Genomic DNA, 23,714 nt, shown 5'->3' with positions numbered 1-23,714 from the left:
CAAATCCAGGACATTTTGGATGAGAAACAAGGGTGCTGTCAATAACTTTACAGAAGCCGTAATTCCTCATCTCCCACCCAAAAGGTCCTCAGTTTGATCTATACAATAGGTAGAAATTTATTTCTATATTTTGAGCGTTATGCAGCAAAAACTGAATTTAGTTTGTGGATTTCGATTTCATGGGATTTTTAATTTAAAATGAAAACTTTCACAATTTAACAATATCACAAATAGAAATACCACTGGTGTTGGTATGAACAGAATATTTTTATTTCTGTATTTGTATCACAGTTGAAGAAATCCAGATATTTAAGTAATATTTTATGTTTGTGCTAACGAAACAAGGAAACAGCAAATTGTGAATACACACACACACACACACATATATACACACACAAACACTCACACAAAGTTCATACAGTTCATTTACATGCAAGTGTATTTGTGTGTAGTGATCTCCTGCAAGTTTCAAGAAATCTTAGCGAGCCCTAATAAACTTCATAGATGTCTCTTACCAACATGCAAAGCACATATTACGCAGGTCCACAATTTCAGAAAAAAACTGTGGTTGTTCTAGATGACCTTTAGAAAAGTACCCAGATTAACATACATAAAAAAGATGGCAAAAAGATATAAAAAAAAAATAATGACGGTCTTTCCACTAAAAAAGAAGTCGGTAAAAAAAATTTCATTTAGGATAAAACTGGATCTAGCGTAAGTGTAGATCTCACATGACAAAAACAACCTAAAGTAAACCAATAAGCAATCAAGACTTACTGAAATAAGACTTTAAAATGGTTAAGGACCATAAACATTTACTTGACAGTAAATTCTCAACAGACAACACATCATTCAAAACCTTATGTTAATGAATCATGAACGTGTTAGCCTTGGTACAGAATCAGTTAGTGTGATCAACAACTCAGTAATGTACATCATCTTAATACAAGCATGAAACCAAGCAAGAAGTGCCCGGAATCATAACTGAACACTGAATGTTACAGCATTCTGCATTTAGTTTAAACATAGAAGAAATAGGAGTGAACTTACTAAAAATTTTCACCCTTTTTTGATGGATTTCTTCCACCTGTAAAATGTAAAGATAATCCTGAAAAACATAATTCACAATATAGATGAAAATATGCAATGCTTTAAAATACCTCAAAGGTCATCTACACAGTCTAATGGCTAACCTTTCCTGAAGAATGTTGCAGACAGCCTCCTTGATGCCACAGGTAATATGTGTCGTTTCAAAGATACAGTACGACCAACTGCCAATGGCACCATGGTGAGGCCCAAAAGCCGACTAAGATGAAATGCAGCAATTTCTCCATTATGACGATCAGCACCTGCATAAACTTCTCCTTCAATGACTTCATCTCGAGAGTACCTGAGGCATACAAAATTTAAACATTTATGTTTTGTAAATATAAACTTCTAATCTAATTTGAGCTTAATGCTAGAAAAGGCAGTTCAGCTAGGTGAGTCAACTGACAAGAGTTCACAAATCATTCTCCTAAACATGATATTTTTATGATAAAATAAGGTTTTACTTATACTTACCTGGTAGTTACATATAGCTGTCGTCTCTGACGCGCTGCAGAATTTTAAATTCTCACAGGCTAGCGCTAAAAACACCTAGGTGATCCCTCTACCAGCGCCCTCTATAGGTAACAAGGAACTATCCCAACAATGTTCTAGAACCCATTAAGTTTTAAGCCCACTTGACATGAGAGGGGAGGTGGGGGAGGTTTATTTATAACTACCAGGTAAGTATAAGTAAACCTTATTTTATCATAAAAATATCATTTTTACTTATAGGACTTACCTGGTAGTTACATATAGCTGATTGGCACCTTTAGAGGGGGTGGGATCATGTCAGCCACATATATTGTTAGAAATCAAAAACATGAATTTTAGTTCCTTACCTTGAAGGATTGCTGACTCAGCGGTTACTGCCTCTGTAGTCTGCTTATCCCACGATTGTATAGACAGGATATAAAGGATCCGGGTGTCAGATACAATCTGTTAGTACTTGCCAGAGAGGACAACGCCGTGACGGACAAGACTTAGTATGCCCTTGCTCTGGGCGCAGAACCAAATTAACAATAAGGGATCACTCTATCACCAAAATATAAAATTAAAAACTTTCAACCATAAAATTAAAAGATTGTAGGTACTCCTAAACCAACAACATAGTACCTACAAACGACGCAACCAAACTCAATTTCCAACTTCAAGGAGAAAATGTTAGTCGGATAGGCTTGCCCCTCTTCTCTCCCTCACCCACCACCGTGTCAGTAACTACTAAAGGCCCTAAGGTACTGCCATTGTCAAAATCAGTCTTCAATTCTGACAAGTAATGCGATGCGAAGATCGACTTACATCGCCAAAATGTAGAATTCACAATCTTTTGCACTGAGAGGTTGTGCCTGAAAGCCAAAGAAGTAGCTACAGCTCTTATCTCATGTGCTCTCACTTTCAGAGTTCCCGTGTCTGAGTCCTGACAATTCACATGGGCTTCTGAAATAACTTCTCTTAAGAAGAAAGCAAGAGCATTCTTAGAAAGTGGTCTTGACGGGTTTCTCACAGAACACCACAAGTTCTCCGAAGAGCCCTGATACCTTTGTTCGGGTGAATATAGAACTTTAAGGCTCTCACCGGGCTACAACAATCTCTCTTGTTCTCCTTCTCCCACAAGATCTGAAAAGGCTCTTAATGCTGAAAGACCTCGGCCATGGTCTGACGCATCTTCGTTCTTCTCAAGCTAAGAACCTAAGAGAGGAAGAACAAACAGCTTTTCCTTGAGAGAAACCAATAGTTTTGTCCAAGGCATGAACCTCACTCACCCTCCTGGCTGTGCGAGTGTTACTAGAAAAATAGTTTTCAGTCAAGTTTCTCAGCGATGCATTTGCCAAAGGCTCGAATTGATCTGAACAAATCCATTTAAGAACGATGTCCAAATTCCATGCTATTTGTTTAGGAACTTTCGTCTTCGAGGTATTAAAAGACTTAAGTAAATCTGTTAGATCCTGATTGTTCGAGATGTCTAGACCTCTGTGCTTAAATACCGAAGCAAGCATTGATCGATACCCTTAATCGTGCTCAAAGACAATCCTTTCTCCTTAAAAAGGGATAGCAAGAACTTCGCTATTTGATTTAGAGAGGTTTTAGAAGACGAAACTCCATGTCTATTGCACCAGGCTCTAAACTGATTCCATCTAGCCTGGTATACAGCGTCCAAGACTTTCTTCTGGGTCGCAAGAATAGCGCTTGCAACCTCCTTTGAAAAACCTCTCTTCCTGAGGAGTCGCCGACAGTCTGCAGGCGACAAGCCAGATAGAGCAGACAAGTTCTGATGGAACCTCAGGAAGTGGGGTTGTCTGAGTAGATCTTTCCCTCTACGGGAGGATCCTCGGAAAATCTGCGAGGAGGAGGAGAAGATCTGGGAACCATTCCTCGATGGCCAGAAAGGAACGATTAGAGTCATCTTGGTGTTCTTGTGGTTCCTGAACTTTTCCAAGACCTTCCTGATAATTTTGAACGGTGGAAAAGCGTAAAGATCTAGGCAATCCCAACTCATTGTCATTGCATCCACCCAAAGTGCCTTGTCGTCCGGATCTGGGGAGCAATATACTGGGAGGCGTTTTGTTCTGTCTGTTGCAAACAGGTCTACTAGCGGACAACCCCACAGATTCCACAATCGCTTGCAAACCTGAAAATGTAAGGTCCATTCCGTGGGCAAGACTTGATTCTTCCTGCTTAAAAGATCCGCTGTTACATTCCTCTCGCCTTTTATGAACCTGGTCAATAACGTGACCTCGTCTCTCTTCCGACCATTCTAAAAAGTTCCTTGGTCGTCTGATACAGGGAGAAGGAATGAGTGCCCCCTTCCTCTTGATATAAGCAAGAGCTGTCGTGTTGTCCGACTGAACTAGAATAACCTTGCCTTTTACTTCTTGCTGAAATTGCATCAGGGCTAGATGTACCGCTTTCAGTTCTTTCACATTTATGTGCAGTTCTTCTGCTCTTCCTGCCACAGGCCCGAACATTCCTTGTTGTCTAAAGTCGCTCCCCACCCTGATCCGAGCGCCTGACAAGAGTGTGAGGTCTGGGTTCTGATAAAAGAGAAATTCCCTCCTGTAGCCTTTCCTTGAATTCCACCAGAACAGCTCCTTCTTGATCTGATCTGAGATCTTGAAAAGAAAGGAACTGGATGGGTTTTGTGTGGCCATTGGCTTTGTAGATAAAACTGCAGAGGCCTCATCTTGAGTCTCCCCAGTTTTACGAACTTCTCCATCGAGGCTAAGGTCCCCAGTAAGCTCATCCACTGGTTGGCTGAGCAAACCTCGCGATGTAGAAAGTCGTCTTTTTGCATCATGCTTAGACAAGACTCTACTCTCCGTATTGATGGAGAAGCCCTCAAAAGTCAGAGAGTCCATTCTCACTCCCAAATAAACTATCTGCTGTGATGGTGACAGGGACGATTTCGAACATTGACTAGTAGGCCTAGTTCCTTTACCAGAGATAATGTCTTCATTAGGTCCTCCACACATTTGGCTTTGGGTGTGCTTTCAGAAGCCAGTCGTCCAGATACATTGACATCCTTATTCCTTGTAAGTGAAGATTCTTTCGCCATTGTTGACAGAACTCTTGTAAACACTTGAGGTGCAGTTGACAGTCCAAACAAAGAGCTCTGAACTGGAAAAATTTGCTTTGGAAAACAAACCTCAGGAACTTCCTTGATTCCTGATGGATAGGAACGTGGAAGTACGTCCTGGAGGTCTCATCGAGACCATCCAGTCAAGGTTGAAGAGATGCTAACACCGACTCTGTCGTTTCCATCGGTTTCGTCTTCCTTTATGAAAACGCTCAATGCGCTCACGCCTAGAACCGCCTCCAACCTCCCGGACGCCTTTGAAACTAAAAAGAGACGGTTGTAAAACCCCGAGAGCATGGGGTCGGCACTAACTCGATGGCTTGTTTCCTTAGTAGTGCTTCTACTTCTTCTCGAAGGGTGCAAAACTTCTGAGAGTCGCTGAGTATGTTGGAAAAAAACTGGAGCGTCCGATAGAGGGGCTTTGTTGGAATGGGATGGAGTACCCCTCTCGGATCACCTGTAAGGTCCAAGGATCTTGGGTGACCTTTTGCCAGGCTTCCGAGAACGACTGGAGTCTGGCACCTACTGCTATGTGGAGGACAGCACACTCATTTCTTTGTTGAAAATTGGAAGGTCGAGTAGAAGATTTTCCTTTCCCACATCAGCTGGACTTGGAAAAGGGCCGAAAGCAGACTTGCCCTGAACGCCTTGGAAGTGTCCAAAACACCCAAAGTTTTGGTGGAAGTAGCTACCGGAGTAGTCTTTTTGGCTTCTTTGCTGACTGAGCCAACAGGTCCTGTGTTGCTTTTTGTGTGAGAGCTTCAGCAGTCTCTCGAACTAATTCCTTGGGAACAAGTGGTCCTTCGACAAAGGAGCAAAGAGGAGAGTAGACCTCTGGCTGTGGAAACACCCTTCGCCAAAAAAGAGCACCAGAGTTGTCGTTTTCTTCAGAACTCCGGTTGCAAAACCGGAAGTTAGCTCCAAGGCACAATCGCATACCCCCTTGTCTATGCAGTCGACTAAAAGTGAAATCCGTCGACTCGCATCCGAAAGTCCGAATTTTTGACTTTCCTAGCCAGAGCAAACAAACTGACCAATCAAGGAAACTGATGACCTCCACAACAGCGAAAAATACTCTTGAGAAGATGATCCAACTCTGACTGCGTGAAAAAAATCTTCGCTGATTGAAGAGCTGTGTGACGACTTGAATCCACTAGACTGGAGAAGTCTTTTTGAGCGGAGGCAGACACACCCAAAAAGAAAAACGCTTCTCCAGTCTCGACCACATGCGGCCGCGATGAGCCAATCTGGAGGGTGGAAGACAAAACATACTCTTTGCCTTGCTCTCTCTTGTCTGAGAGCCAGGAATTAATTTTCTTGATAGCCTTCTTGTGAAATCGCCAAAACTAGGCGTGTAAAAGGAGCTGGATCCGAGGCGTTATCCCTCTTAAACTGCGATCTGGGAGAAGCCGAGTCGAAGGCTTAAAAGAGTCCCCAAAGTTTTCCACGAAAAACTTGAGTAACTCCTTGATTCCTGGAAAGTCCTCTTCTATTTCTACATCTTCGATTTCTTCGTCAACAGAAGACACAGGAGACAATTGGTGCACAGGAACAGTTTCTGATAGAAAAGTAGGTCGTCTGAATCTAAAGTCTTACGACCATGCCGATGTGGCGCCAATCCTAGTTAATGGCGCGCGCGCTAAGCTGAAGTGGCGCCGCCATGCTGAAGTGGCGTTACAACCGAACGTGGCGAATCCGGAGCCAGAGAAGAATGCTGAAGCGTCTGGTTGAGCCTCTTCATTGGTGCATGCGGCGGGGAGGCTCTTGAGTCAAGACTTGTGGCGCATTCGGGAAGTGTCTCCGCAACAGGTGCTCCCGAAGCAGCACGAGCGCCACAAAAGAACTGAATAAGATCCATCAATTTGTCCGTGACTTGAGCGACAAAATCGGGATCTTGTTGACCGGGTAGTAGGAGGAGGCACTATCTGGCGATGAGGCTGGACGAGATGTAGACGCTCCTGGAACGGAAACACGCTTATTACGGGCAATAGTACGCGTAGGTTCCTTCCGACGAGGGGCTGATCTACTGAAGAGGAGGAGGAAAAAGGTTCAGGATCCTCCCAGAAGCTACAGCCCGCATCGGATCCGTCAACGATCTTTTCTGGAATCGCTGCAGGAGAGACGGCGCGACCTCTTGAGAGGCGAAAAAGAATGGACTTGAAGCGCCCACTTCTGAGGAAGAGTCAACGAATCATCACCACTAGAAGACACATCCCCAGCAGCGCCTTTTCTATGGCGTGCGGGAAGCATCCTGGGAATGCACAACAGGAATACTTGAGGGTGACTGCTCGGGAGCAAGCCCCACTGCGCCTCCTTTCGGTTTTCGACATGCCCTCTCCATGAACCAGGGAGTCCGACAGAGGTCTAGACCTGGGAGAACGAGTGGGCCGAACAGACACCTCCTCCACTAACACTTCACTTCAGGAGCCAATTTTTCAATGGCTTGGCCCATCGCCTGGATGGCTGAAAGCACAGCTGAAAATTTAGTGTCCATTTGGACTTTTAACTCTGACACGGTGATAGGATTGGGATCAACAGGGTCGGACAAAGGAGAGTTAATAGGAGAGGGTTAACAGATTGAATTACCTGCCCTACAGACTTAGCAGATGATGACCTCTGCGATAGCTTTCTAACTCTGTCCTTTTCTAACTTCCGTAGATATTTCTCTAAGGCTGACCATTCATCCGTTGTTAGATGCATACATTCCTCACATGTATTCTCTGAATTACAAAATTTACCCTACATGAAGAGCAAACTGAATGGGGGGTCGATAGTGCTTTAGGCAAACGAGTCCTACAGCCTAAAGCACAATATCTATACTGGGAACCAGAATCAGACATATTGTACAAAGAATTAATTCCGACCACAAAAGCAAAGCGCTAGCTAGCAAAAAACCACAAAGAAATACTTAAGTATAAATTGCAGACAAAAAATTCAACCACAAAACGAGACCGTGTTACCGGTCTCTCGGCAGAAAACTTAATGGGTTCTAGAACATTGTTGGGATAGTTCCTTGTTACCTATAGAGGGCGCTGGTAGAGGGATCACCTAGGTGTTTTTAGCGCTAGCGCGAAATTTAAAATTCTGCCCGTAGCGCCAGAGACGACAGCTATATGTAACTACCAGGTAAGTCCTATAAGTAAAAATAAAAGACATGAACAATTGAATCATAGCTTCAAAACTTAAATCAATTACCCTTCTTAGGAACACTACACATAATTCATCAATGAAGGAGGAGTATCAGTATTCAGCATAGGACGTGATACAGAAAAGAGAGCAGAGATTCTAAACGGCTTAAGTCTTCATGAACATAGAATGAAAGACAACAAATCCATTCCCAGAACAACAAAGGAACATGGCTTCAACCTTTTGATTGTTTTAATTATCTGCTGAAGGTAGGTAAGGAGCTATTAAATCTGAGTCTGTACAAGTCACAGCTTTAATAAATTACTTTATTCAGAGAATATCAGTATTAAATATTCTCTTCACATAATTATTAATACAGCATTTAAAGGCTGTATTTCAAAAGTTTGGAAAAGACAAATATGCTGAAGCAAACTTGGGTTTGGCTGAGCCACTTTACTATCAAAACTGTAAAATTCCTTTTTTTTTTTTAAGATTTACTTCAATATATATACTGTACTGTAGATTACACAATTAGACCGAACACCTACCATTTTGGTTTAAAGACAGCTCTCTGACCACCTTTCAGAAGGATGGACACTTTGAGCTGTGTTCCCTTGTACCCAATATCTGCAGCAACAATTGGGGCAGTCGAAAGCGCCCCCAAAACATCACCTAAACCCTTAGCTTTGTCTGGGAGAAGAGTTTTTGGGTTGGCCCACTGCAAAAAAAAAAAATTAATAAATAAAAAAAAATAATTCACATTATTAAGATCAACATGCCCAAAGAAACATAATTCCTTATGCTCTACTACAGAAAACCTGAATGGATAACCATAGAATGGTAAAAAGATTTATTCTCTTTGTAGAAGATACAAAAGCAGAGTATGATTACCTACCTTACGTGCCAAGTCCCAAGGATCATCTGTCACCCATCTATTGCTTACTTCCTTTTTAAGCCCTTCAAACAGATCATTCAGCTCTGGTGAGAGAGATGAATACTGAGCTTTTACTGCAGCCAAATGCTTATATAATCCTGACAGCATTCGAAGACCAGTTCGGTTGCGCAAGTTACGCTTGTGATAATCACTGTATAAAATATGAAAGACAACAGTTCTGTTAGATTTCTTGATAAGAAAATGTATTTACATTCAGCTTTTACATCTAGAAGTATTGTCAATAACATCATGAATCCAAAAATGACATTTACAGGACCTTATTTTAGCCCAGAGAGAGTGCGAAAAGGACAGGAACTAATGGCCCACTGGCAGCTGGGCATTTAAAAAAAGATCTACAATATGAACCCCTTCCTCCTTTTCCATCAAAACTATTAACTAATCAAGTGATGCCAACCCATAATTCTAAGCTCATTCTTCCATTAAAGATTTTGGCACCTGTTTTGCCTGTACAGTTCTACAGCACTAGGTAACTTAGGACACCAACAACCTATTGATTTATGGACAAACTTATGATAATGGCTGCACAAAAACTTGTTAAAATAGTCATAGTCAAATGATAAGAAGATGAAAGTTGACAAACTACTGTTGTACCCAGTCCTGTCATTAGATATCCTGATGACTATATATTTAATCTACCCATAATGTGCTGACACATGCTCCCTTTGCAGTAAGGAGGAGCTTGATCAGTATTTGCAGCTCTCTCTACATGAAATTAGTTCTCAATAGTGACTACCCTAGTCCTGCCTCTTTGGTGAAAGCTGCAAATCTGGAATCTGCTCAATAACATGAGCATAACCCAATGCAGACAGGGAAAATAAGCTATTGCAACCATTTTGACAAGTTCTTAAAACAACGAAAAACATTTAGTAAAGTTATACAGAAACAAAAATATTTACTGTCTTGACATCCTTCACAAGGAATCAAGTAGAAAAAGATATAAACAACACACATTATAGTTCCATTTCAGGGGAAGGCCACCAAGACTGATAAAATAGGATCTGCAAAGTACAGGCAGTCCCTGGTTATCGGTGGAGGTTCCGTTCCGACGGTTTGACAATACGCGAAAATCGCCGATAACCAAAAATGGCAATTTTATACGCTTATCGGCACTGATAAACGGAGATCAGCGCCTCTGTTAGGTATGTATTAGTGCCAATACCCAATTATCACTGCCGATAAGCAAAAATCGGTGCATACTGGCACCGAAAATTGCAGATTTTAATCGCTAGACAAGTGCCAAAAAACCGGATCGCCGATAACAGCCTGCCGTTAACTGGGGACTGCCTGTAATAGTTTTATGGCCAATGTGAATGCAGTTTTCTTAATGATACATACCTCAGACTGTCAGAGATGTGAATACACCATATAAAATAATGAAATTATCAAATACCATATAACAAGTGTGTAAAGTATAAATTATATACAGTACATACCTTTCCCTTATGGCGTATACCTCTCCCTGAATGTATACTTTCTCAACAATTTTATTCTGTGAAAGTGTGGTGGAGGGAGCTGGGGTGCGGTGGTGGTGGTGATGGAGAGGTGATGGTGAAGGAGCCCTTGCAACCAAAAGAAAGTTTATTGATGTACAAAGTGCAGCGCACCAAGCTAGCCACACCACCACACGCCGCACCCAACCCATCATTCATGGTTTTTTCTGTCACGTACAGTATCTGTAACCAGAAATTATACACTTATACTTAAAAGCTTATGCTGTCATAACATTATGGCATTTCCTACAAGCACACAAAAGTGGGAGTCGTTAATATTACTCTTAATGGATTTAATCCCACATTCTGTAACAGATGAAAAATTGAGTGACTTTAAAGTGCTATGTAAAAATCGTTTAACTTAGCCAAATTTGTATCTGAATACTTAGAAGCATACAGAAATGCACCACAGATCTACAATACAAAGGCAACCCCAACAACCCAGCAACCAAACCTAGTCAGGGCAATAGGCATCCCAGAGGAACTGATTTTCAGCTTTAGATAAGGAACTGGACCATTTACCAGCCCTGACATTCTCTCTTCATCAAATAATGTTCATATCTGTGATTCTTTTAGCATTGTTTGTCTTATCCCGTGATTATGCTTTCTTACAAGAACAAAGCCCTCATGACAGTTTTGACTGAACTTTACTTCACGGAATAAGACAGTGTTAGTTTTTTCCAATGATTTTCCTTCCACATAAACACCTTAATAAAAAAAAAAAAAGTTGATAAACTATTCAAACACTTAAATAATTTTAGTTATTTGTCAAATTAAAAAAAGTAGTTAATGCCTGGAGTCTGAAAAACTGCTAATGCAAAATACAAAATTACACTTAAAACGCGATGCAATATATTCAATAAATTTTCTCCACGTAAACACTTACTGAGCCAGGCAAGTGAATTTCAGCTTTTCAAATTCACAATTTCCAAGGTACACATGGCTAAACATGAACTGAAGATTCACATAAATAGCTGAATTGCATGCGTACATACAAAAACTTTGCCACTGCATCATAAAAGACTGAAAAAAATGCCAACTTTTAATTATATGACATTTAAATGTTAGGCTAAAATAGCATAAACCTACATACGCTTGATTAACATTATTTACATACACCTAGACTACGCCATAATGTATGGGAATCATTTTGACAGAATTAAAAATAAAACTGCAATTCCAAGGTGCTTGGGTAGACTATTCTTTTTTCACTTTGGATGAAATTGGTTATTTTCAATAGAGATATTGGAATACACGTGGATTTTACTAGGTCTATAAGATTTGACTGATTCAGACTGGGTTCATTGGGATCATTAAGTAACATTACCATACATTACTCTATTATGATATCTGGTTAGGTTGCGCTAGGCTACACCCGATTTATTTAATCGAGGCTAATATGAAGGCGTAAATCTCTTCACACCTGTTACACCACACAAAATCAATTAACAGAAGTTCGGCGAGTCGTACACAACGGACTGCTATTCTCCAACTAAGAAGGTAAGAACTTGGCTGGTCTAGTCTACCCAGGTAGGCTAGGATAAAAAGGACAGTTTCGCATAGGTTGAAAACAAGAACCATTTTTCTTGGGCAAACATTGCCAACTTGTGACTATTTGGCACCAGACACAATGGCATTCCGGTATAGAGAGAGAGAGAGAGGTAAGTGCACCTGGGGTTGCTGAAGCAGTAGTATTTTCAGTATCATTGTTGGCTTGAATTTTGACCAAAGTGACGTCAATTGACTTGGACGTATGCCATCCCTGGGCACTAAAGGTTTCGTCATCTACGCTAAAACTGGGACCTCTTTACTACGCCTTCTTCGGCTTTACGCGCAGTTCACCTTCTTCTCTACGGCTACGTGAAAAACTGAGCTTAAGTAATATCGTTAAAGATTATAGTTACCTAAATGACATCTGCTTTCTCATGTTCTTCTGCGTAAGCCCCGCCCCTTGGATTGTTTACTTGTCTTCTTCTTTTGCGTTTCATAGACGGCGAACCACTGGGTCCAATCAATTGACTTTTTGCACTTACATAATTAAGAACTGATGGATTAGCAGATAATCGTGACGTACGATAGGAGCGTGAACAAATTTGATAAATTAGTTATGCTCACTTAATCATAGAATGTATAGTTTTTTATAGATCAGATGTGTAAAATAAGATTCATTGTTACGCCTTAAAGGATTGAACTGTAGGTATGTGTAGTGCAGTAATTTTAGGGTCAAAACTGTAGTCGATCGAATTTGAATAACTGAATATTTCTTAATCAAGGCATTGCCTTAGATATACTTGCTACCGAGTCTTTTTGAAATTTTGAAATTCGTCAGTGGGTTTAGTTATGCAGTACCTCATATCTGAGTATTTCAGAGTGCCCAGTGAAATGTCCAGTAAATTTAGGCTGAGCTGTCACATGTAGGAGCCGTGTTTACGTATGCAGTCATTCCAGATGGTGATATGGTTACGTGAAATTTATTAAATTTTGCATGTGTTCTGATGAGGTCCAACTCAGTCCTCCAGTACTATACTTTGGTAATGGAATATCTATCATTTCATACGTAGATTCTATGTCGTATGCAACGATCACATGTTCTTATGTGATCGTTGGTCGTATGCAAATACCATGTAATAGGTTCACTTAATATTGCGCTTATGTTCTAAGTGATAACATTTAAGAATAACATTCCGCTCTTATTAGCTGATAAAATAAAACTACTTTTTGTTACAGGCGCATTGATTTTAATGTATAGTCTAAGACCATGGTAAGCTCTTTGACTTGACTTTAAATGCGACTTCGGTACTAAAGTACACTGATTCATTTATACGTAATAATTACGGAAATTATGCTATTCACGATAAGCTAGTAATTACATTTGCTGATAAGTTGCAATAAATCTTGTAACTCATCAACACACCTTTATGCTTGCCAGTTTTCCACCCCGTCTGTTTTGTTTACTAGGATAGCAATGTGTGTACTGTAGCCTACATGTGAATAAAAGTGAATTTTCTTTTTACCTTAATAAGTATCTATTAATGAGTTTAATTAAAGTGACGTCTATTTTCTAGTCAATCTATTTACAATAGCAATCTTTCAACACAAGTTTGATGGATGAATATTATCAATAACCGCCATATTCTTCTGTCTATATTGCTGTCCACCTGCTTTGGAATCTTTCTCCTTTATTCAGTAAAACGTTTAAAAGTTTGTATTCTTTTCTTCAAGCTGTTCCATTTCACACAAGCTTTAAATGTTTTTTTTTTTTATTTGCCTCTGATGTTCCACTATCTACTGTCATGGTTTCACGGAGGAATGTAATCAAGAGCTAAGGCTGTCTTTGATGGTCTTGCCAAAAGATCGCAAAGACTGCATGAGTAGTATTTAGAAGAAATACTAGTTTGCCTCTTAACATTGGATAAAATATTTAAACTTGTCGATGCAATTCTTTGCATATAACGGTATGTTGGGGAGATGAATAACAATACTGTTTTGTATATTTTATAATAGATTTCCCTTCTTTGTTCCTTACAAAGACATTATGCGAAGATGCGTTAGAGTTTCACATCGAACATTCTAAATTTAGAGAGAGAGAGAGAGAGAGAGAGAGAGAGAGAGAGAGAGAGAGAGAGAGAGAGAGAGAGAGAGAGAGAGAGAGAATAAAATGAACGTTCAAAATTGGATAACAAAATTTGATGATAGGGTAGTGAGAGAGAAAGAGAGAGAGAGAGAGAGAGAGAGAGAGAGAGAGAGAGAGAGAGAGCATCTGGACATCAATTTTACTCGATAAAGACAGTTTTCTTATCTTTCTTTTTATCTCACTTATTTACTAGATAATTTGTTTATTCATGTTGACGGCAGAGCAAGACAAAGATTAAAGGTTTCCTTTGAATGAAACTGCATATTTCTCGAGAACAGACAAATAAAAAAATCACAAGACAAAAATGTATTCTGGAAGTCCACGCTCTTGAACCGAGCAAGGAAACAAACCGGAACATTTTTATTGTTTACATTGTTGAGATCAAGATCATTAGTCGAGGAGCCAGCCACCAAAATTGAGATTTACCCTAAACGGTGAAGCCCTCATGAGTTTATGCATTTTTATGGTAGATTAGTGTGTCCTACGCCATAAACGGGACGGCTCTTGAAAATCTGACCTTTCGAACATCTCGATATTGCCATAAATAGAGCCATATATAAATCTATCTCAGTATCACTGGGTACTCTGATTAGATTCAAGACGACAGGTCTGGGTGTAACTGATTTATTTCTTGTTTTAGATTTAGCTGGGCAATGTGCTTTGTATACGGGCTCTTGCTTCATATAGGAGCCCGTAAAGAAACTTTATTTCAAATGGTATACATCGAGGAATGCGGACGGAAAGGTGGTCAACGACCTGCGGATCCCATGTCACGCATTTGGGCAAGAATTTGTGTTTGTTAGATGACATATAAATGAGAATAATTTGCGTTACAATAAGCGTACAAAAGTGGTTACATACATCGGCGTAAAGGCCCGACAATAATACGTATGGAGAGATACATAAAAATATGAAATGATAACAGGTAATAGACATGACGTGATTAATGCAGAAATGAAGAGGCGCTTGACACCTTTACAAGTACTCCCCCCCACCTCAAGACAATGATTACAGAGATAATTATTGGATAACATGAAAATTAATCATGGAGGCCCTGGGGAGCAGGAGACCACCCCTTCTCTTCGAGAACTGTGGGCAGGGGGCAACGTCGACTGCTGGATCTTCCACAACGTGTCCTCTGGGGCGCCCAAGGCCCCTCCTTGCGGGCGGCGGGTATGTTTGCGGGCGCCTTTTGAGGGGGGACCCTGGAACGTCTGCCTGCCTCCTCTCGGATTTCGCTGTCTAACAGGAATGCTGGTTTCAGCCTGTCGATGGAAACCCAATCCTCCCAGGCCGTGGATGTCGCTGAGATACACGCCTTGGGGGTCTTGTCAATGACTCGGTAAGGGCCCCTGTAGGACCTGGTCAAGGGCGGGCGACGGGTGTCTATCCCGACGAAGATGTAAGTGCAGGAATCCAGGCTGGCCGGGCTGTAGGTGTTGGTTCTGTCCATGAAGGGCTTATGGCAATGCATTCGAACTTCTGTGCTAGTTCCCTCAACCTTGGGAGTTGGGTGTCTGTGCCGCTGGCTGATGGCGGGAAGAATTCCCCTGGAAAAGCTAGTGTTTCTCCTAGAGTTTTTTTTGCAGGGGACACGTCGCCATCTGCCCTCGGTGCAGTGCGGAGACCCAGCAGGACCCAGGGGAGTTGGGCCTTCCAGTTTTCGTTGGTGCAACGTGCCATTAGAGCTGCCTTCAGTGAGCGGTGTGCCCTCTCTACCATGCTGTTTGCTGCTGGGTTGTTGGCCGTCGTGCTGTGAAGTGTCATACCCATCAGGCGTGCCAGGGAGACCCAGAGTTCTGACAGGAATGCTGAGCCCCTGTCTGTAGTAATGCTGTCTGGTACCCCAAAGTGGCTGATCCAACTGAAGAGGAGGGCTTCTGCATGGGATACTGTTGCCACCTCCTCCATAGGTGTCACCTCTGGCCAGTGAATGGAGCAATCTGTGACCTTCAGGAGGTACCTGGCGGCCCCAGACTGTGGTATAGGCCCAACGACATCTATGTGGATGTGGCCGAAGCACCAACGAGGTTGGGGCAAATCACCAATGCCTGATTCCATGTGCCTTGTGATCTTGCTGGTTTGGCATGGGATACAGCTCCTCGCCCACTGGTGGGCATCCTTCCTGATGCCGTGCCATACGAGCTTTTCTGTCGTCAGGCACGCATTGTTCACCCTGATGAATGGGAGAGGCCGTGAATGATGTCGAACGTCTTCTTCCTCCTCGAGGCAGGGACCAGGGGGTGGGGGTGGCTGGTGCTTGTGTCGCAGAGAAGCGTTGCACCCGAATCTCCCAAGGGCATTTCCTCCCACTTGAGTGCCGTCAGTGCCGTCCTGTGGGCTGCCATTTCTGGGTCTGCTGCTTGCTCCCTCACCAGGTCCTCGTAGTCTATGCTGAGGTGGAGGGAATTGATTTCCACCTGTGACAGGGCATTGGCTACTGGATTCTTCCTGCCGGGGACGTAGTTGATGGTGCAACCAACCTCGGAGATGGCGGCCAAGTGTCGTTGCTGCCTTGCTGACCACGCGTTGCCCGTCTTCGAGAATGCATGCACCAGGGGCTTGTGGTCCTTGAGGATGGTGAATTGAGTACTGTCAAGCAGGTATTTGAAGTGCCGCACAGCCTGGTAGATTGCGTGCAGCTCTCTGTCGAAGGCGACAACTTGTGACTGAAGAAGGCTAGAGGTTGGGGGGCGCCGTCGACTATTTGTTCGAGCACTGCCCCGCAGGCAATGTTGCTGGCGTCAGTGGTGAGTCTCAGGGCAACAGTGAGGCTATGATGTGTCAAGGTGGTGGCACTTGTGAGGGCTGTTTTTGTCTCTTCAAACGCCTGCTGCTGCGGAGCATCCCATGTCAATGTTTTTGGCTTGCCCTTCAGGACTACTGTCAGGGGATATATGATGCGGGTGATGCCTGGGATGAAACGGCGATAGTAGTTCACCATGCCGAGGAACTCTTGAAGGACCTTGATTGTCTGCGGTGTTGGGAACTTTTCTATTGCTTCCACTTTTGAGGCCATGGGTCATACTCCTGCTGGGGAGATCTCGTGTCCGAGGAAATCTATTTTTTCAGCCCCAAATGTGCATTTGTCGAACCTGACAACAAATCTGTTCACAAGCAGGCATTTCAGGACGGCGCGGACGTGGTGAAGGTGTTCCTCTGGGGACCTGGAGAAGATAGGATGTCATCTATGTAACAGATGCAGAAGGGCAGGTCCCCCAGGATGGTGTCCATCAGGTGTTGGAATGTGGCCCCTGCCTTCCTGAGGCCGAAGGTGGAGTAGGAGAAGGTGTACATCCCGAACAGCGTGATGATGGTTGTCTTTGGAATGTCATCAGGATGCATAGGAACCTGAAAGTATGATTTAAGCAAGTCCATCTTAGTGAAGACCTTGGCCCCGTGAAGGGCGCTCGTCAGGTCTTGCATGTTTGGCAGGGGATAGTGGTCTGGTGTGGTAACTAAATTCAGTGCCTCCAGGAACCATCTGACTTCTTTACCATATGTAGGGGAGACGCCCATGGGCTCGATGCTTTGGTACAGACGCCCGTTTGTTCCATCTCGGCAAAAGCCCATTTGGCGTCTTGTAGTTTTTGGGGCTGATTTCCTTCCCGTGCCCATCTGCGTCGACACCCGGCAGTGCTACCAGACCTTGCAGTTCATCCCAGGCATCCCTAGGTGATGCTTCCCCTACGGGCTGGGTCAACAGGTCTAGTGCGCGCTGTGCTCTTCCGGGGACGGGCATGGAATATGTTTGTATCAGCTTGCCTCGCAAGGCTGAGTACGTGACCTTGTCTGGCTGTGAGTCAAGCCATGGAGAGATTTTGTTGAAGACCTCTTCAGGTAGCGTTGTTATGGTAACGTCTGCCTTAGTCTTCTCATCTGTGATCCACGCCACACGGAAGTGAACATCAGCGAGCAGAAACCAAGATACTGTGTTCTGGCACAAAAACGGGGGAGCTTCACTGCATCTGGCTTTGTGGGCAAAAGGTTCACGCAGACGATTTCCATGTTTCCGGATTCGCATTGTAATTCAGACTCTGCCATCTTTACTGTCACACACCAAAACGCGAGTATTGCTAATGGTGTTAGAATTTGAGTGGTCGACGTGAGTCGTGAATGGTGAGGGCCAAAACCATTCGAAATGCTAAAATGTGCCCTTGTGGGGATGCCGTTATTAGTCCATTAATGGCATGGGTTTCCTCTGAGGAAGGAGCTTTCAGAGGCCTAGACTGTGTCGCAATTTTGAGTCTGCTCAAGGCTCTCTGAATGTAAATATCACAAATAGCAAAGAACTTCACTTTAAATATTTACTACCGGTTTTGAAATAACTTACAATTAAACCTCAGTGGACACATTTACAGAATTCAATTAATTATCCTACCTTACTTGCTGTGCCATAAGATGGGTGATATAACAAAGAACCTCGTAGTGACTGTTTTTGCAAGTGATCTCTATCACATCCTGGATCAGAGAGCTGGTCATTTGAGCCTGCTCTCACTCTTTATAGTCATTCGAGGAGGGCAGGAAGGTTCTCCAGCAGTGCCTATTTGTGTATTAGAATGCCTTATCCAACAAGGCTCAAATTTCACATACTTACTTATTACTGATGACGTTAGAAAAAATAAGATTCATCCTTACAGGTGCTTTGTTAATTAGCATTCAATGATGCATAACTGCTACTGTAAGGAAGGTATTTAATTAGCATTCAATGATGCATAATTGCTACTGTAAGGAAGGTATTGAATGACATACTGGCTGGGTGTTGTCTAGTTTATTACTGGTTCCCTACTGGATACATGTACAGAATCTTCATGGTTGTTAGTGGCTGGTGCGAGCCACAATGTAGTTTCTACACACAGACAAGACAAAACAGAGATTATGTTTCAGACACCTGTGCGTTTTGACAGACAAACAGATAGCAATTGTGAGAGACAATATAAACGTACAATGATAAAACATATGTCAATGGAAAGGCCAGGAAATTCCACATACGGACATGAGATTCGAGACAGATTAATGAATACAATTCAGTAGCATAATACATGTGAAATGGCAAGACATTTGGCGTCTTCACAAACAGAAACATGCATACAGTTTGATACAGAAGATTCGGTGGAACATTATGAGTACATTATTGGAATGCTTGCATGGCAATGCAAGTAGTGGTGACTGTACATGAATTGAGACAACAATGGTTAGGGAGAAATAGACAGGAATATTGTATGGTAGAAGTTGTGTTCCTTCGAGCAATCGCTGCTGACGCACGGGAGGGAGAGAGAGAGAGCAGGATGCTTTGTTGTCTTAATTTGTCCGATGGCTGACTCACACACACGTGTGCTCATAGGACCGCCATGCGGACCCTTACACTACTTTCCCACCAACAGGACACGCCCGCTCGTACATTCGCGCCGTCCAGACGAGATCGAGGTACGTTCGTCCGGCCCCATGTGCAATCAGGAAAGACAACGTGGTTTTTCGCTCCCAGGGGCCCAAAAAGGTGGTGAAATACATAATTTTTCATCACAGGTATTGTCATTAATTCAAAAGAAGGATTTCCATCATTACAGTATCACACTCACTTAGGGCATGTACTAAGGGAAGCATCTTTGCCTCACCAGCATCTATGACCTCAATGATCTGATGAATAGGGATGAAGTAGTCTTTTGTTTGCATGTATAGCTCCTTCAAGCCTCTTGCTGCTAAGTAATCATATACATATACATTTATCACCACAATGTCTGTGTCAGATGTCTTAATTACAACTTTTGAACATCCCATATGGATACAGGCTGCTACAGACATGAATAAACGGTTGTCAGCTTTTTCTTGTGTGGATGATACCAACTTCACGATATCATCATCCTTGTCCTTTTCTTTAAGACTTGTATTTCTGTTTCTCGCTATTCTAACCTCTTGCCTATTTTCAAACCCACCATTCAAGACTACAGTTACACCATTTGGAATGATATGGGCCAGATTTGACCACTGGTCACACAAAAATTGTAACAAATGAGTTTTACTTATGTTACTTGCGAGAATGCTATCCCTATTTCTTATGACATGGCTACTACTGATACTATACTCCATTTGTGAATGTCCTCGTCTATCCCAACATCCACTGGCATCTTTCAAACTGATTCCACTTTCCATGTTCCCATCATACCTATCTGCTACCATGTGTATTTCACTATAACTTGTTCCCCTCACAACAGCACTAAGGATATGGCAGGCATATATATCTCCTTGCTCGTTGCTGAATGGCTTACATGAGCGTACCAGTGCCATAGCATCCACCACAGTGCCTGACTTGCTCTTCCATTCTGCTATATCTGGAGGCCACTCAGTCAGGCTGCACTTTTTTAAACATTCCTAAAAGTGATGATTTATTCCCTGTTCTTAGTAGAATCCTATCACATGATGAGTTCATAGAGGCAATAGATGGAGGGTAGTTGTACAATTCATGGTTCAAAGCTTCCTTCAGTTCCACAGAGTGACCATCTCTTTCTAGTTCCATCACCATTCGTCTAAAGTAAGCTGTCTCATTTACAAGTTCATCTGCCTTCCCCATTTGTGTTATTGGCTTTTTGCACGGTGTTATAGCTTTGAATGTGTGAAGATTAAGTTTCTTAACTTTACCAGTACTCATAAACTCAGCTAATGCTTTTTCCATGCTTTTTTAACTCAAGTAAATCATCACTGATTTGTTCTGTTGCCACACTGGCATCAGCTATGGAGACAAGATGCTTTTTGCCATATACAAATGGGTTAATAATCTGGCCACTCTCAATGGCTGATATACTGTGATCACGTGAGTTACATTGTCTTTTCTTTGTTGCACTGCTGCCTTCATAACGCATGTGTGCCATCACCCTAACTGAAGTTGATATTGCAGCTGAAAATGGTAGAGTCTTAAACCACCTGGTTTGTGCATTCTTGTGTTGTGGCGTAGAATAGATAGGGAAATTAAATAGAAAAGAGAGAGAGAGAGAGAGAGAGAGAGAGAGAGAGAGAGAAATAAGAATAAAGAGAGAGGCAAAGAACACAGCGATAACGCCCAAATGCTGTTGTGTCATGTTATCAATACGCAGGATGTTTACATGAACCATTGCAGTATATCGTGTTGGAGCCATAAAAACAGTCGTAAAAGTGAGAAATAAAGGCCTCCCCTTCAAGTAGCTGATTGGAAGGACTGTAGTTGGTGTGATTCAAATCTCTCCTTAGAGGACTTGATAGGAGGTGATCTTAGGAGGGTGTGTGAAAGACCCCTCCCACACATAATTGATTGGAGGTTGAAGAAGTACATCACTTGGGCCAACCCCCAAATTCCTGGAACTTCCACGAAAACACCTTCCTGAGAATCAGCTGTTGTAAGCATTTAGACTGTGCTGACTCATGTTTTGGTTAGCTTCAATCGCGAGGCCATTATTTCTCACTTTTACGACTGTTTTTATGGCTCCAACACGATATACTGCAATGGTTCATGTAAACATCCCGCGTATTGATAATATGACACAACAGCATTTGGGCGTTATCACTGTGTTCTTTGCCTCTCTCTTTATTCTTATTTCTCTCTCCTAACTTTTTCTCTTTCTATCTCTCTCTCTCTCTTTTCTATTTAATTTCTCTATCTATTCTACACCACAACACTTGTTCATTGTTATTCCCTTTAATCCTGCTTGACCAGACTTACCTTTTGCATCACAGTTCTGTGAACATTCCAGTGCCACATCTGTCCAGATTGCATTAAATTCTCCAGAAGATCGCTTCACAGTAAAGTATCCACGTTCAAATGCCTCATACATTTCAGGAGCCTTAGTTTGAAGATTGCCCATTTCATGTAGATAACACATTACTGCTTTAATGTATTTGGTATGATCAGCAGCTGCTATATACTCAGCCATTTCTCCAGTTGCTGATAAGTGCTCCTGCCATTCACCACTCCTCTCTGCATGAATGTATGACAGTCGGATTTCTATCATATGTAAGTTATTACACCAAAACTGGTAGGTCTTGCTGTACTTTTTACAAGATTCAAACTGGTCTATAAAAATTTGAAAATGTGGGAGAAGTTTTTGAGGTTTGTGCACTGTTTGCATTAGGGGAGTACCCTCTTTTAGTTCCCTGCCAAGTGAGGACATTAATTCAGACATTTCTGCCATTACATCCATACTGATTCCTTCTTCAATCACCCAATGTTCAAATGCATCAAACCTAAGGGCTTCCAGCGCCTCATACACAAGCATGTGGGCGTTAATTGCTTGATAGTAACCTTTACCTGAGAGGACTTTTTCTGCTGTGCCATCTTTCAGTACATTACTGAAGACAAACAGCTCTTTCAAACCTGAACCATTGATAAGCTTTCCAATTGCTCCTAGATAGTTTGTTAAAAAATGGAAGCCCCTAGCCTAAGAATCAGGTTTTCATATTCATCTGGTGGATTTTTGCGGAGTGTGTAAATAATCTCATAAATAGATTCATCTTGGGTAAGAACAGTATGTGTCATCCCCAACTTTTTGCTGGTTTTCACACATATTTTCACTGCTTCTGCTACAACTGCTGGGTGAGCTGGTGAATTGGGTATGAAGGGGCAGTACCCAATTGCTGTAACTGGAATGTGTTTATGATTCAGCATAGCATGAAACACTTTTCACCCCGGGGTAATCAACTTCTACCGCAAGCAGTTTACTAGGACAAAGTTGGAGTAACTTCCAGCAGAGATTAATACTTGGGGTATCTGATTGTGAGAGAAAACAGTATTATTTAAAGGCATGCTATACTATTTATAATGCTTTGTGTAAGTTTGTAAGAGACTGTCGCACCGACGCCGTCTCTTCCAAACACACATGTGTGTTCATGAGTTTGTCATCCATCGGAGGGGACAAGACAGAACAAGAGCATCCCATTTTCTCTCACTCGCAGAACGCAACTTCTACCATACAATATTTCCGCCTGTTTCTCCCTAACCATTGTTGTCTTGATTTATGTACAATCACTACTACTTGCATTGCCATGCAAGCATCCTAATCATGTACTCATAATGTTCCACCGAATCTTCTGTATCAAACTGTATGTATGTTTCTGTTTGTGAAGACGCCAAACGTCTCGCCATTTCACATATATTATGCTACTGCACTGTATTCATTAATCTGTCTCGAATCACATGCAATTGGCCATATGTAGAATTTCCTGGCCCTCCCACTGATATATGTTTTATCACTGTACGTTTATTGCCTCTTTCACAATCGCCATCTGTTTGTCTGCCTATAAACACAGACACCCGAATCATTACCTCTGTTTTCCCGTCTGTGTGTAGATGCTACTTTACCGCTCGCACAAGCCAATAACAACTTCAAAGATTCTGTACATTCATACTCCTTAGATTTTCAACTTTTTCTCGATCTGCAATTTTTCGAATTTCCTCCCTGGTCCTCTACAACTCACCCAGGACTTCCTGCTGTAGAACTTTTCCTCCTACTGATGGGCACCGTAAGGTTTAATAGGGTTTGTAACCCTGCCTGTCCTCTTCTTCCTTTCTCTTTATAACCACGCTCCTCATCTCGTTACAGAAACAATCCACAGTTATGCGCTGCTCTGGGAGCAAGAGCCCGTGCCAGTGCTGCTGGCTCAATCTAAATCCATCCATCCATGTGCATTCATTCAGTAAGGAATCACTAATAACCCAGCGCCAGTGTCACTTAATCCCGTCCTTACAAGTTGGTGCGACCTGAATATTTTTGAGGTTGGGCCAAGTTTTATGCAAATATCAAACTTTAAGATATTTTAGAATAAATATGTGTTTTTTAATATAATTTCCAGTAAATTTAGCAAATTTGGGTAAACAAACAATCA

The 23,714-nt window shown here is 42.2% G+C and overlaps 1 protein-coding gene across 4 annotated transcripts in view; it reads right to left on the bottom strand.

Annotated features, from left to right (window-relative positions):
- The window catches only part of LOC136853040 (glycosaminoglycan xylosylkinase), a 32,986-nt gene extending 20,724 nt beyond the window's left edge, over positions 1-12,262 (bottom strand). Inside the window, exons 1-5 of one of the 4 annotated variants that reach the window (XM_067128245.1) lie at positions 12,136-12,262; positions 10,175-10,414; positions 8,682-8,871; positions 8,335-8,504; positions 1,194-1,390 (exon numbers count right to left, since the gene is read on the bottom strand). In XM_067128245.1, the coding sequence (XP_066984346.1) occupies positions 1,194-1,390; positions 8,335-8,504; positions 8,682-8,871; positions 10,175-10,386 (769 nt within the window). In that variant the 5' untranslated portion in view covers positions 10,387-10,414; positions 12,136-12,262. Of the gene's footprint in view, positions 1-1,193; positions 1,391-8,334; positions 8,505-8,681; positions 8,872-10,174; positions 10,415-11,654; positions 11,761-11,902 lie in introns of those variants that run through there. The other 3 variants (XM_067128246.1, XM_067128244.1, XM_067128247.1) reach the window with 3 other exon arrangements.
- Between the last annotated feature and the right edge of the window lie 11,452 nt (positions 12,263-23,714).

The sequence above is a fragment of the Macrobrachium rosenbergii genome, chromosome 26, assembly GCF_040412425.1.
Source record: "Macrobrachium rosenbergii isolate ZJJX-2024 chromosome 26, ASM4041242v1, whole genome shotgun sequence".
In the NCBI taxonomy this organism is placed as follows: domain Eukaryota; kingdom Metazoa; phylum Arthropoda; class Malacostraca; order Decapoda; family Palaemonidae; genus Macrobrachium; species Macrobrachium rosenbergii.
Note: the sequence above shows the minus strand (reverse complement) of the source record. Positions and strands in the feature narration are given on the sequence as shown.